The sequence below is a fragment of the Balaenoptera physalus genome, assembly GCF_965194825.1.
Source record: "Balaenoptera physalus genome assembly, chromosome: 8".
Classification (NCBI taxonomy): Eukaryota; Metazoa; Chordata; class Mammalia; order Artiodactyla; family Balaenopteridae; genus Balaenoptera; species Balaenoptera physalus.
Window position 1 is genome coordinate 104,444,583 of NC_138887.1, and position 16,403 is coordinate 104,460,985.

Here is a 16,403-nt window from a genome sequence, read left to right on the forward strand (position 1 = left end):
GACTGTTGAGACTTGTGTCTTTTTATATACTTATGGGAAGGGATGGTATCGATTCTCTAGAATAGCCTAATTTCATATCTTTCTATTATATCTGTAAGTTGGGCCAAGGCAACATTTTCAGGATGGTTATGTTGTCTTACTAGAAAAATGCTTCCTTAAGGGAGATGTACTGACCTATTGAAAAGTGATAGAACATTTTGGAACCATGTAATTATAAGAGTCCTGAAGGAAGTATTTGTTTTGGACTCAACAGTGGCAACACATTTGCTTTTTGTAGGGAACACTGTTGCCAAAATAAGCATTTTTATTAGCTAGCAGATGGTTTAGTTATCAGGTTGGGTTTTTTTGCTTAAATTTAAAAGATTTTTGTTTGTTTTTTGGCTTGAACCTTAGTTCTATTTAGAAACAGTTACAGTTGTCATTCACCTTTGTGTATCTCACCTCCCCCAACCAAAAAAATAAAATAAAGATCAGTGGTTTCTTTTCCAGCGTTTTTTTCAATGAAGTAGCTGTTGAGAATGGCTGACTTTGGTGTTACTTAAAGACATTTCCATTGGTTCGTGTTAAAGCACAAAACTAGATCTTTTTACCTAATCAGCTTGAGTAAGATTGGTAGAAGACAAACACTTAACTATGAAATCATTATTCCTAGTTTAAACTAAATTGAAAATGAGAAATAGACATTAGGGAAAGAAAATTTAAGGGCACTGTAGTTTCTAATTACAAAGATTTCCTTTGTTGTAGGTTCATCTCTCAACTCAAGGCAAATTTCTTTTTTGAAAACACCAGACGATTCTTGATTATGTACATTTTAACTGTACCTCTGACCTATATTTTTGAGTTAAGGAAATATTTCTCAGAACTTGTTTCCTAAGTGGATAGGTTTTTAGTAGTGAAACATACTGTCCTGTTCAATATCATGTGTTAAAAACATTTTGTAGATGTTTGCTTATCTTCATAATCCTAAAAGAAATATTTGTTTTCAACTCAGACAGATTTCTGTTGTCTGTATGAGCAGTTTCTAACTCTTATGAGTTAGAACATTAACGTTCTGTCAGATAATAGTAGGTGTTCTGTGAAAAGATTCCCTGTTGGTAGTATCTATCTCCTCTCCCTCCCCCTCTCCCCGCGTGGATTTATTTTTGAAAATATGTGTAAGAAAACTTCCAAATACATCTGGTTGGCTCATTATGTAGTACTCTACCTTTAAGAAATGGTGTGGGGACTCCACTCTTGGAGGGCACACACAAAGTATTGTGTGCATCGGGACCCAGGGGAAGGAGCAGTGACCACATAGGCGACTGAACCAGACCTACCTGCTAGTGTTGGAGGGTCTCCTGCAGAGGCAGGGGGTGGCTGTTGCTCACTGTGGGGACAAGGACACTGGCAGCAGAAGTTCTGGGAAGTACACCTTGTTGTGAGCCCTCCCAGAGTCCGCCATTAGCCCCACCAAAGAGCCTGTAGCCTCTAGTGCTGGATTGCCTCAGGCCAAACAACCAACAGAGAGGGAACTCAGCCCTACCCATCAGCAGACAAGCGGATTAAAGTTTTACTGAGCTCTGCCCACCAGAGCAACACCCAGCTCTACCCACCACCAGTCCCTCCCATAAGGAAGCTTGCACAAGCCTCTTAGATAGCCTCATCCACCAGAGGGCAGACAGCAGAAGCAAGAAGAACTACAATCCTGCAGCCTGTGGTAGGAAAACCACATTCACAGAAAGATAGACAGAATGAAAAGGCAGAGGGTTACGTACCAGATGAAGGAACAAGATAAAACCCCAGAAAAACAATTAAATGAAGTGGAGATAGGCGACTGTCCAGAAAAAGAATTCAGCATAATGACAGTAAAGATGATCTAGGACCTCAGAAAAAGAATGGAGGTAAAGATCGAGAAGATGAAAGAAATGTTTAACAAAGATCTAGAATTAAAGAACAAACACCTAGAAGAATTAAAGAACAAACAAACAGAGGTGAACAATACAATAACTGAAACAAAAAATACACTAGAAGGAATCAATAGCAGAATAACTGAGGCAGAAGAACGGATAAGTGACCTGGAAGACAGAATGGTGGAATTCACTGCCACAGAACAGAATAAAGAAAAAAGAATGAAAAGAAATGAAGACGGCCTAAGAGGCCTCTGGGACAACATTAAACGCAACAACATTCGCATTATAGGGGTCCCAGAAGGAGAAGAGAGAGAGAAAGGACCCGAGAAAATACTTGAAGAGATTATAGTCGAAAACTTCCCTAACATGGGAAAGGAAATAGCCACCCAAGTCCAGGAAGCACAGAGAGTCCCAGGCAGGATAAACCCAAGGAGAAACATGCCAAGACACATAGTAAGCAAATTGACAAAAATTCAAGACAAAAATTATTGAAAGCAACAAGGGAAAAACGACAAATAACATACAAGGGAACTCCCATAAGGTTAACAGCTGATTTCTCAGCAGAAACTCTACAAGCCAGAAGGGAGTGGCACGATATACTTAAAGTGATGAAAGGGAAGAACCTACAACCAAGATCACTCTACCCAGCAAGGATATCATTCAGATTTCGATGGAGAAATCAAAAGCTTTAAGGACGAGCAAAAGCTAAGAGAATTCAGCACCATCAAACCAGCTCTACAACAAATGCTAAAGGAACTTCTCTAAGTGGGAACCACAAGAGAAGAAAAGGACCTACAAAAACAAACCCATAACAATTGAGAAAATGGTAATAGGAACATACATATTGATAATTACCTTAAACATGAATGCATTAAATGCTCCAACCAAAAGACACAGGCTCGCTGAATGGATACAAACAAGACCTATATATATATGCTGTCTACAAGAGACCCACTTCAGACCTAGGGACACATACAGACTGACAGTGAGGGGATGGAAAAAATATTCCATGCAAATGGAAATAAAAAGAAAGCTGGAGTAACAATACTCATATCAGATAAAATAGAGAATGTTACAAGAGACAAGGAAGGACACTACATAATGATCAAGGGATCAATCCAAGAAGAAGATATAACAATTATAAATATATATGCACCCAACATAGGAGCACCTCAATACATAAGGCAACTGCTAACAGCTATAAAAGAGAAAATCGACAGTAACAAAATAGTAGTGGGGGACTTTAACACCTCACTTACACCAATGGACAGATCATCCAGACAGAAGATTAATAAGGACAAACAAGCTTTAAATGACACAATAGACCAGATAGATTTAATTGATATTCATAGGACATTCCATCCAAAACAGCAGATTACACTTTCTTCTGAAGTGTACATGGAACATATTCCAGGATAGATCATATCTTGGGTCACAAATTAAGCCTTGGTAAATTTGAGAAAATTGAAATCATATCAAGCATCTTTTCTGACCACAGTGCTATGAGATTAGAAATCAGTTACAGGGAAAACAACATAAAGAACACAAACACATGGAGGCTAAACAATACGTTACTAAGTAACCAAGAGATGACTGAAGAAATCAAAGAGGAGATCAAAAAATACCTAGAGACAAATGACCATGAAAACACGATGATCCAAAACCTATGGGATGCAGCAAAAGCACTTCTAAGAGGGAAGTTTATAGCAATATAAGCCTACCTCAAGAAACAAGAAAAATCTCAAAACAACTAACCTTACACCTAAAGGAGCTAGAGAAAGAAGAACAAACAAAACCCAAAGTTAGTAGAAGGAAAGAAATCCTAAAGGTCAGAGCAGAAATAAATGAAATAGAAGCAAAGAAAACAATAGCAAAGATCAATAAAACTAAATCTTGTTCTTTGAGAAGATAAACAAAATTGATAAACCTTTAGCCAGACTCATCAAGAAAAAGAGGGTTAGGACTCAAATCAATATAATTAAAAATGAAAAAGGAGAAGTTACAACAGACACCGCAGAAATACAAAGCATCCTAAGAGACTACTGCAAGCAACTCTATGCCAATAAAATGGACAACCTGAAAGAAATGGACAAATTCTTAGAAAGGTAGAAACTTCTAAGACTGAACCAGGAAGAAATAGAAAATATGAACAGACCAATCACAAGTAATGAAATTGAAACTGTGATTAAAAATCTTCCAACAAACAAAAGTCCAGGACCAGATGGCTTCACAGGTGAATTCTATCAAACATTTAGAGAAGAGCTAACACCCATCCTTCTCAAACTCTTCAAAAATTTGCAGAGGAAGGAACACTCCCAAACTCATTCTATGAGGCCACCATCACCCTGATACCAAAACCAGACAAAGACACTACAAAAAAAGAAAATTACAGACCAATATGAATATAGATGAATATAGATGCAAAAATCCTCAACAAAATACTAGCAAACAGAATCCAACAACACATTAAAAGGATCATACACCATTATCAAGGGGGATTTATCCCAGGGATGCACGGATTCTTCAACATATGCAAATCAATCAATGTGATACACCATAGTAACAAATTGAAGAATAAAAACCATATGATCATCTCCATAGATGTAGAAAAACTTTTGAGAAAATTCAATACCCATTTATGATAAAAACTCCAGAAAGTGGGCATAGAGGGAACCTACTTCAACATAATAAAGGCCATATACGACAAACCCACAGGAAATATCATTCTCAATGGTGAAAAACTGATAGCATTTCCTCTAAGATCAGGAACAAAACAAGGATGTCCACTCTTGCCACTCTTATTCAACATAGTTTTGGAAGTCCTAGCCACAGCAGTCAGAAGAAAAAGAAACAAAAGGTAAAGAAATAGGAAAAGAAGAAGTAAAACTGTCACTGTTTGCAGATGATATGATACTATACATAGATAATCCTAAAGATGCCACCAGAAAAGTACTAGAGCTAATCAATGAATTTGGTAAAGTTGCAGGATACAAAATTAATGCACAGAAATCTCTTGCATTCCTATACACTAACAATGAAAGATCAGAAGATAAATTAAGGAAAAAATCCCATTCACCATTGCAACAAAAAGAATAAAATACCTAGGAATAAACCTACATAAGGAGGTAAAAGACCTGTACTCAGAAAACTGTAAGACACTGATGAAAGAAATCAAAGATGACACAAACAGATGGAGAGATATACCATGTTCTTGGATTGGAAGAATCAATATTGTGAAATCACTGTACTACTCAAAGCAATCTACAGATTCAGTGCAATCCCTATCAAATTACCAGTGGCATTTTTCACAGAACTAGAACAAAAAATCTTAAAATTTCTGTGGAGACACAAAAGACCCCGAATAGCCAAAGAAGTCTTGAGAGGGAAAAAAACGGAGCTGGAGAAATCAGTCTCCCTGACTTGAGACCATACTACAAAGCTACAGTAATCCAGACAATATGGTACTGGCACAAAAACAGAAATATAGATCAATGGAACAGGATAGAAAGCTCAGAGATAAACCCATGCACTTATGGTCAGCTAGTCTATGACAAAGGAGGCAAGGATATACAATGGAGAAAGCACATTGTCTTCAATAAGTGGTGGTGGGAAAACTTGACAGCTACATGTAAAAGAATGAAATTAGAACACTTCCTAACACTATACACAAAAAGAAACTAAAAATGGATCAGAGACCTAAATGTCAGACCAGACACTATAAAACTCTTAGAGGAAAACAGGAAGAACACTCTTTGGCATAAGTCACAGCAAGAATTTGTTTGGTCCACCTCCTAGAGTAATGGAAATAAAACCAAAAATAAACAAATGGGACCTAATGAAACTTAAAACCTTTTGCAAAACAAAGGAAACTACAAACAAGACGAAAAGCCAACCCTCAGAATGGGAGAAAATATTTGCAAACGAATCAACGGATGAAGGATTAATTTCCAAAATATATAAACAGCTCATGCAACTCAATATTAAAAAAAACCACCCAATCAAAAAATGGGCAGAAGACCTAAATAGACGTTTCTCCAAGGAAGACAGACAGTTGTCCAAGAAGCACATGAAAAGGTGCTCAACATGAGTAATTATTAGAGAAATGCAAATCAAAACAACAGTGAGGTGTCACCTCACACCAGTTAGAATGGGCGTCATCAGAAAATGTACAAACAACAAATGCTGGAGAGGGTATGGAGAAAAGGGAACCCTATTGCACTGTAGGTGGGAATGTAAATTGATACAGCCGCTATGGAGAAAAGAGTATGGAGGTTCCTTAAAAAACTAAAAATAGAATTACCATGTGACCTAGCAATCCCACTCCTGGGCATATACCCAGAGAAAACCATAATTCAAAAAGACACATGCACCCCAATGTTCAGTGCAGCACTAACACAATGGAATATTACTCAGCCATAAAAAGGAACAAAATTGGGTTATTTGTAGAGACGTGGTTGGATTTAGAGACTGTCATACAGGGTGAAGTAAGTCAGAAAGAGAAAAACAAATATCATGTATTAACGTATACATGTGAAACCTAGAAAAATGGTACAGATGAACCAGTTTGCAGGGCAGAAATAGAGACACAGATGTAGAGAACAAACATATGGACACCAAGGTGGGGGAAGTGGCGGGGGTGGGTGGTGGTGGTGGGATGAATTGGGAGTTTGGGATTGACATGTATACACTAGTATGTATAAAGTAGATAACTAGTTAGAATCTGCTGTATAAAAAAATAAATAAAATTCAAAAATTCAAAAAAGAAAGAAATGGTGTGGCATACCTGAGAATTCTAGAGGTCACAGTAGAGATCATTTGACACATGAGTTCATCATATTTTGATCTGTGAGTAGATGTATAGACAGCATTTTCCAGTGAACAGTTCCACTGTATGTTGTCTGATCTTTCATCTGCCGTGTCTTGTCCTATAATTTTAATATTTATTTGTGACAGTATTCATTGTTGTATGTCACACTTCTGAAACCGATTTTGATTATTTCTCAAAGAATGAATCTGTTGCTGTCCACTTTAATCCAGCTGCATCTCTTGAATTCCTGTTGATGTTTCATCAGTGTGTTATTTAAAAAGTGCTCTGCAGTCATTAAATTTAGAAAACAGTGAAATAATTTACAAAATGACCACTTCCCATACATTAAAGAAAAAAATGCTTTGGTGGTATTTTTATCAGTAATTATGCACATTTCTAACTGTAGATGGATGTTTAAGTATTTGTCCTCTAGTAAAGGCTAAATGTTAGGAAATGCCTAGAAACCAGACCCCCAGTACAACAAAATTAATCATCAGTGATGGTTGAATTGACTGCTGCCCCACCGAGTTTTCCTTATCTGTAAGCTTTATGGTACAAGCTACTTAGAACCACAGAAGATAAATACCAGGTTTCTAAACTGATGTTCTAGAGATGAAATATATGCATTGACAACTATTTTCTGCAAATTTTTTCGAGTACCACTAAGCAAGGTTAGAGTCAGGGAAGACAGTGGCCTTGCTTAGCTTTCATAATTACAGCTTTATAAATAGACTTTTAATTTGTGAAGGCCAGAAAATAAAGCACTGTATCTTCATACAGAAATAGAGGCTATTTTCCTATTTGTGGTAAGGTTTTTAAATCTTTGAAGTTCTGAGACTACTCTTGATTGTATATATGGTAACTGTACTTGTATTTTGGGTCAAGAAAACATATTCAGAAAGTTTGTTATCTACGTGGTTAATAATAGTTCCATGATGGAAACAGCACTTTACTGAAAATGCTGCCTTAAAACATGTTGGAAACACCCTCTGAGGTTTCTTTATCCACATGGTAAATAGGTTCTGTTAAAAATAATGTGAGGAGCCCTCAGTATGTGCCAGGCACTGTGTTGCTAAGTGCTTTACCTACATTTAAGAAAAATTAAGCGGCTTTGAAAGTTGACGTCGTCATATAGTTTTGTACTTGGAACATGAAATGTTTGGGTTAAAAATCTTCATGCAAATTCCTACAAACAAATTAAGTGTGGATGTGCAGTGGGTGGTTTTTAAGCTTAAATATCTCAGCTGGATTTAATTACCTTGAGGGATAAGGCTACATGATGGGCCAGTGGTTTACCAAATTATTTTTCATTTTCTGAATCTTGATGTCACTAAAGGTTAATGCATCCTCTTTTCTCTGCTAGAGACCTGAGTTAAAATCCATTTTAGAGCACACGTGTAAATGAACTTGTTGTTGTCTTTCCTCCTTGGGGACACTTTGGTCATTTCGTGAGGCAGCCTTTCCATTTGGAATTGCCCGCAGCTTGCACCAGGCAGGGGGGCTCTCATAGCAGGGGCAGTTGCAAGTCAGCGTGAAAATGAACTGGCAGGCTTCAGAGGGCAGAGCTGGCCCAGGGCTTGTCACTCTTTCATTCCTCGATTCTGTCTTGGTCAACTTAAGGAAACTTATTTGTTGCTGACATTTCATTATAGCACATCACAAAACAAGTGATGTGTTTGTGGCTAAGCCGTTGCATTTTTCTCCCCATCTCAGGCCGGTTTGTATTTGGCAGCTGCAAAGCTTTCTGTGTGCACTGTCCACACTCTCCTAGGTGACTGCATATACTGGGATAGATCTGCGATTAACATTTTTGATCACTGATCTTTCATGACTTCTATTACCTATTGATTGTTTTTGTATAAATGCTTGACTTTTTAAGTAGTGTTATTAGTTATTGCCTTTATCTGTACAAATGAGGAATATTTAGATGTATAGCCAAAGCAGGGAATAGTCATTGCACATTAATTCCTTCAGGGAGCTTGGTAGGGCTCTTTTCCCTGAGTTCAGCTTGTAGTCAACTCTTCTCCATTACTATTGTTATTATTACTACTACTACTGGTACTATCATTATTATTATTAGTCTTTGTGTTTCTTCTTTTTTATCTCCCAAGGAATAGTACCTCTTCATTTTGTTTTTTCTTTAAGAAAAATATGTAAGGTCTTTACACATAGAAAGACATAAATAAAATTTTATGTACATGGATAAATGGGATTATATAATACATACTGTCTTTTTTTCCCTTTGCAGTTCTCACTTTGGTTTCAAAGTGAATTATTCCAAATTCCCTGAGTCCCTCGTCTTGTCCATTTGTTGTAGGTATTTCTACACCATTTTTATTCATTCAATCCTTTTTGTCTTAAAATCTCCCAAATTGCACTTTATGCCAAGAGAATCTCCCTCTTCATAGTTTATCTTCTGTTCACCTTTCAAATCCCGTTTCTTCTATCAAACTGAGTCAGTCCAAGGAGAGGTGATGACTGCTGTTGTCTGCTTGTAACATTCATGTAAAAATGCATTTCCCTCTGTGTGTATGTGAATATGAGAAAGAGCTAGAGATGACTGTAAATACACTTGTAGACTTAGGCTAACCAAGCTCTGATTCATGATGGCCATGAGAATTATTAAAAAACTGATATAGTGCGCTTTTATTGAGTCTTAGTCATAAGAGGCTAAGTTTGACTAAAAGTTGATCTAAATCATTAGTATGTGGACTTCTTGTGAGGATATAAACATTATAATTATTTCAGTAGGAGGTCATTTTACTTGTGTCCATGGATAGGCAATGTGTGCGGGAATAAATAGTATGTACAGCTTTGCTGAGGTGCTTTAGATGCCTTCATGTTTACCGTGATTGTTTTCTTCAGCATTATCTGTCTCCAATGTTAAACCCTTCAAGAGCAGAACTAGGCCTGTCCACATTATACTGAAAGTCTGAAGTATGCTGATAAAGTTCTCATAAACTCTTTTGACAGTATCTTTTATTTTTATTTTATTTTTTAAAAATTTATTTATTTATTTATTTTTGGCTGCGTTGGGTTTTCGTTGCTGTGTGCGGGCTTTCTCTAGTTGTGGCGAGCGGGAGCTACTCTTCGTTGTGGTGCGCGGGCTTCTCACTGCGGTGGCTTCTCTTGTTGCAGAGCACGGGCTCTAGGGCACGTGGGCTTCAGTAGCTGTGGTGCGTGGGCTCAGTAGTTGTGGCTTGCGGGCTCTAGAGCCCGGGCTCGGTAGTTGTGGCGCATGGGCTTAGTTGCTCCGCGGCATGTGGGATCTTCTCGGACCAGGGATCAAACCTGTGTCCCCTGCATTGGCAGGCGGATTCTTAACCACTGGACCACTGGGGAAGTCCCGACAGTGTCTTTTGAAAGATAGTCTTTCATATTTATAATATTACTAGATTATTTCATTGTCTTATTCTTTTTTTTTTTTTTTGCCCTTTTCAGGTGTCTGCAGTCGAGTCTTTGGAGGGTCCCCTGCTGCAGGTGGAAGGACTGAGTGACCTTAGGCTGGAGCTTCACAGCAAGAAGATGAACCTCCACTTAGTTCTCATAGACGAGCTGCATCGGCACCTGTACATCAAATCCACTAGCCGAGTTGTGCAGCAGAACAAGGAAAAAGGCAGGATGAGGTTGGTTAAAGACGCTCTTTGCCACAGTGTCTTGTGGCCATGTAGAATTTTAAGGAATATTATTTGTTTCCCAGAATATTGTTATAGTTTATTTTACTTCTCTTTTTAACATACTGTCTCTGAAAATGTAAGATAGTTTTATGTTACCAAATACTCCACGTTCTGAAGGCTGACATTCAAAGTTTGTTCATTCTCTCACTGCACATTTCTTGTGGTCCTTTTATGTAAAGATACATAAGAAACATTTACTGTGGGTCTGTAACTGGATCAGAGAGACCTCTGGTATATTTCATAAGGAAGAGAAAAGAAATCCTTAAATTGGATAGTGAAGTCCGCCTAATTAAGAAATATAGGTGTATGAATATGAAGTTAGAAGACTCTTTGTTACTTAGGGCTGTGTTCAGCTTTGGACAGTCCTCTTTCTGGAGTAGTTTAGGCAAGGTTTAGAGAGAGCATTTTTTTTTTTTACGCCTGGGCTCATTGTAGCACAGTCCTATGTTGAAGGGCCTGGGCGGACTCAGGACATTTATTAGGTTAGGAGAGACCTGGTAGGGAATAAGACCAAATGGTAAGACAGTAGAACGTTGGCGTTATTAGCATGTATCAGATAGCTGTGCACATCATATGTCCTTCCAACATTCCTTTAAAATAGCCATAAGATTCTTCAGAGGGCAGTTGAGCACTATGTACTGTTGATACTTTTTCATCAGGCTATAGATGAGAGGAACGCTGGAAGCAGTGCATGCTGGGAATGAAGTCTATAAAATCCTATTCTGTTCAAACCAGAATTTCCAACTTTGTGTGTGATGCTTCAGTTTAGTCAGAGACCCTGACAGAGAAAGAGGAGTTTCCATCTCTTTTCTGCAGATGGGCACTAGAAAAACTTAGGCACACAAATTGAGCCAAGGGTTATGTACCTTAGACTTAACTTCAGCACTGCGTCTGAATACAGTCTTGTTGGAGAGTAAAGTGGTGGATGGGAGCTCTGCTAAGGAAATACTTTCCAGAGTGTCTGGTGGTAAATAGCAGATCTAAATAGATTTCTACCCATGCAAGGATTAAAAACAAACAAAATAACCCCACTCCCTTATAAGCCCAAGGGAAAAATACTTATTTTCCCTTATGCTATAGAACAAGCATTAGGGAAAAAGCATTAAGTTGAGGTCTCAAAGAAGAGCATTTATTTGAAGAAAAAGATTTATAAAGCAAAATAGGAAAAGTTTAGGAGACTTAAGCTCAAGTTTCTCAAAAGATGCAAGATGATGTAGTAGGTTAGATTTTTGCTCAAAATTATCACCCTTTCTCCTCCAGTTGAGTGGGAGGAGTGTATTTCCTTCTCTTTGATTTTTGGGCTCTTGCTTTTGCTGATTGTTAGCATGTAACATTAGGGGCTTGAAATTTGCTTGTGCCAGGGAGCATGCCCTGTCATGCCTCTGTCATTGCCATGATGGCTCTGGTCCCAGGAGGAGGAGGAGAGACATGTGGAATCGAGCCATGTTCAGCTGAGCTGCCTAGCCTGAATCAGCCAGTCACAAAAATATGTGCTTATTGTTGAACATGACTGAGATTCTGTGGTTGTATGCAGCAAGCATATAGCTTCTATGAAATGATAATGGGGAGCTATATGAATGGGATTGGGAGAATTGCAAAAAGAACTAACTACAACAGGAACAAAATGTAAGGAAAAACCAAAATGATAATAGGGAAATTAAGTCTTTTTTAAAACATTAGAAGAATTAAATCAGTGATACGAGGGAAAACTTTTCTCATCGTGAAGAAGAAAAACGCAAGATGATAAAAGAAAGATTATGTGAAAGGTGGAGAATAGTGATCAATCAAATGATTTTAGGCATTCTACAGAATGACACTAAAATGATAGTGTTATAGGTTGAATTGTGTCCCCTTAAAATTCATGTATTGAGGTCCTAACTCCCAGTACCTAACTGTGACTAAATTTGGAGATAGGGTCTTTCAATAGGTAAATAAGTTAAAATGAGGTCATTAGCATGGGCCCTAATTCAATATGACTGGTGTCCATATAAGAAGAGGAAATTTGGACACACACTTCCAAAGAGGGAAGACCATGTGAAGACACAGTGATAAGACGGCCATCTACAAACGTAGGAGAGAGGCCTCAGGAGAAACCAACTCTGCCAACATCTTGAGCCTCCAGAACTGTGAGAAAACAAATTTCTGTTGTTTAAGCTACCCAGTCTGTGGTACTTTGTCATGGCAGCCCTAGCAAACTAACACAGAGAGAAATAGTAGCAGTAATTATAGTGTAAAGAAAGAAACTTAAACAGAAAAAAAAGACCTTGGTCTGCAAATCAAAAGGATTCAAGGTAAAATTAGTGAAAAACCTACTGTTAGATATGATCATGACGTTTTTTATGAATTTCAAAAACAAATACTGTAAGCACCAAGGAGAAAAATTATGTTACCTGCCCTGACCAGATACAGTTATTTGCTCACCCGATATCCACTCTCTTTTTTTTTTTTTTAGATTTATTTAATTCCTTTCTTTCTCTCTTTTTTTTTTTTTTTTTTTTTTGCTATGTCGGGTCTTAGTTGTGGCAAGTGTGATCTTTGTTGAGGCAAGTGGGATCTTTCCTTGCGGTGTGGGTTCTTCGTTGCGGCACACAGGCTTCTCTCTAGTTGTGGCATGTGGGTTTTCTGTCTCTAGTTTGCGGCACACGGGCTCTCTCATTGAGGTGCGTGAGCTCAGTAGTTGTGGTGTGTGGGCTTAGTTGCCCCGCGGCATGTGGGATCTTAGTTCCCTGACCAGGGATGGAACCTGTGTCCCCTGCATTGGAAGGAGGATTCTTTACCACTGGACCACCAGGGGAGTCTCTCTCCTTCATTTTTAGTGACAACTCTTGTTTTGTTCATGGTGGCCATATGTCCAGCTAAAAGGCTACATTTTCCATCCTCCTGTGTATAGCTAAAGGTGATTCGTGAGACTGCTGCTTGCAAGCTGTTGAATCAGGACTCACAGGAAAATTCTTTAAAGGTGCCAACTAAACTGGTATGGTCACTCTTTTACTCTTCACTTGCCTTCCTTTACTTTCTGTCGAGGGCATGGATTGATGCCATCGTCTTGGACACTAGTGACCTTGAGGATGAAAGCCAAATCGTAAACTTTTTAATGACATGGGGCCTCCATTATGGCTCTGAATGGGTTTGTATCTTTTATATGGGAAGAAGGAAGTCCTTTTGTTTTACTCAGGCCATGGCTATTTGGGTCTTCTGTTTTATACAGTTAAACTTAGTCCTGATAAACAGAAAGGAGTAAAAATCAGGCTCACCGGGATTTGCTAAACACGAAATGCAAGAAGACAGCAGAGTAAAGTCTACAAGGCGTTGAATGGGAAAGAATTGGGACCAAAGATTTCTATACCCAGCCAAGTGGACATAGGCAGCACAGAGACAAAACAGATATAAATTAATACAAAATGAAAAGCTAGTGTTCTTTTTCTGAGAAAAATACTCAAAAATGAACTATAAGATGTAAACCAAAATCAGCAACTTGAGAACAATAAAGTTGTAGGTGGTTTCAAACTGCTGCCAGGACTGACTGCATAGCATTAAATATGTAAATTTGCATATAAATAACTGAAAAATATTTTTGTAAGATCAAAAATATAAGCTGAAAACTATTTTTGAAAAAGAAGGTCTGTGTGGTTGAAGACTACTCTATAATAGTAAACAGGATTAGATAGCTAGTGGGAAGCAACCGCATAGCACAGGGAGATCAGCTCAGTGCTTTGTGACCACCTAGAGGGGTGGGATAAGGAGGGTGGGAGGGAGATGCAAGAGGGAGGAGATATTGGGATATATGTATATGTATAGCTGATTCACTTTGTTATACAGCAGAAACTAACACACCATTGTAAAGCAATTATACTCCAATAAAGATGTTAAAAAAATAGTAAACAGGATTTATATCACCATATTAAGTTAGTAGAGACTGGGAAATTTGGATAAGCAGGAGATGCAAAGGAGTGCTGTATTCTTAAGATGTCAGAAGTTTTGGGTTTCAATAATTAGAGAAAATGTTTAATTCATTTAATTTTGTGTTTATTAACCTAGATATGTATATTTAAAGATTTTTATATTGAAAAGTCACTAGAGAAGACAGAATCAAATAAAACATACTCTTTATTACAAAGGATGATGTTTTAGCCAACATTCTTGATAGCAAATAGCAGAAATCAGTCCTGGTAATAAAACAAGGAAAGAAATTTAGTGGAAAGTTATCAGGTAGGTCACAGAATCTACGGAAAGGAAGTCTGTATAATCAGGCCGTAAAACCCTGGAGGGACCAAGGGAGATGCAGCAGCTGAGCGTACATCACAGACAAGCCATAGGAAGGGTCTGGTTGGGTTGCTGCATCATGCCTACAATTGCTGGATTTTTAACTCTCAAGTGAATGATCTCTAAATGTTGCTGCATCTTGCCTTTATTTCTTCAAGTTTCAAAGTCCTGGCTGGAAGCGTCCAGTTCTTTGAGCTTGAGACATGTCAACTTGTATAGTAGGAAGAAGGGCCAGGCCCTCTTCCCTTTTTGCTTTGACCCAGACCATGGAGAGTGTCTCCAAATACAAAGACTGTTCCAATTGTTGGTATCCAAAAACAAACACAAAAACACAGATTTCTACTGAAGGAGGAAACAAAAGAAGTCACATGAAGGCACTTATACATATAAAGTAGAACAGATATTTTTGAAGTAGAAGTGGGAAACTAGTAGAATTGCCTGCATGGAAAAAATAAAAATGGTTTTTGGAGGCTATGAAACAAAACCCATATAAATGGGGAGACTTTCCATGTTCTTAGCTCATAAAGACGTTAAGTCCCAGTTAAATCTCAGTTGAGGTTTTTGGAACTGTCAAATCTGTAGTTCACATGGAGAATAAATGTGTAAGGATTGTTTAAAAAAAAAAATTGAGAAGGGAGATTGTAAGGGAGGCTTTCCTTATCTAATATTAAAGTATATTATAAAGCTTCTTTAATCAAAACAGTATAGACATGCAAACACAAAATCAGATTGTTGGAAGGAAATAGAATTTAGAAACAGACCCCAGGATATATGAAACTTCAGTATTTTTAAATAGTAGTTCAGAAGCGAATGAAGGCTATTTAGTAATTCATGTTGATACAATCAGCTGTGTGAAGAAAAGAAATTTAGCTGCCTACCTGTTATTATGTACAAAAAATTCTAACTTGGTTTAAAAAAATCACATGATGCAACTTTATTAGCATTAGGAAAAAATAGGAGAATATGTATGTGGGAGGCTTTCTAGGTCCACATCCTACAAAAATAGTACCATTTCATAAAAATACATGTAACAGGGTGTTGACTGGAACATTATGGGCAGAACAACAAAAATACACAAGTTCAATATTCAAGAGGACTAGGGTTAAATGAATTATGGTGTATCCATGCTGTGTAATACTAGACATTAAAACGAATGAGAAAGATCTCTTAGTGATGATAGGAAAAGATTTCTAAGGTGTATTCTTGGGTTCAAAAAAGCCAGGTGAAAAGCAGCATGTACATTATGAACCTATTTGTGTAAGAATTGAAAGAATATATACTTAAATATATATCCTTTATATATAGATGTAAAAATTTGTGTGTGTGTAGATGATTTCTTGGAAGGATAATGCTGAAAAACAGTGATAAAAGGAATTACCTATGGGAAATGGAAATGGGGTGGCAGGGAATAGAAAAGAAGAACTTATTTCATACCCTCTGTACTGGTAATGTATTCACCAGGAGCATGTATTATTACTTTAATAATATTAGTAATACTATTGATAATACTTTTGAAGATTACTTTTAATGAAATGGCAAAATGTTTACTGTTAAAAGGAGAACCTAGGATTTAATATTCTATACAGGGTGATCCAAAGAATGTTGAAAAAGCATGTGTACATTTTTGTGTGTATGCATGAGTAGGTCTGTGTGTGTGTGTGTGTGTAGGGATGGACAGCCTCCTTTCTGTTAAATGTTTTGAAAGACATTATACTATAATTATATTAGTAGATTATTTTCATTTTCTTTATATTTCAAAAAAGAACA

General features: G+C 37.5%; 1 protein-coding gene across 2 annotated transcripts in view; it reads left to right on the forward strand.

Annotated features, from left to right (window-relative positions):
- The window catches only part of EXOC4 (exocyst complex component 4), an 808,183-nt gene that overhangs the window by 44,761 nt on the left and 747,019 nt on the right, over positions 1-16,403 (forward strand). For both annotated transcript variants that reach the window (XM_082472899.1, XM_082472898.1), the window contains exon 4: positions 10,138-10,322. In XM_082472899.1, the coding sequence (XP_082329025.1) occupies positions 10,138-10,322 (185 nt within the window). The remainder of the gene's footprint in view (positions 1-10,137; positions 10,323-16,403) is intronic.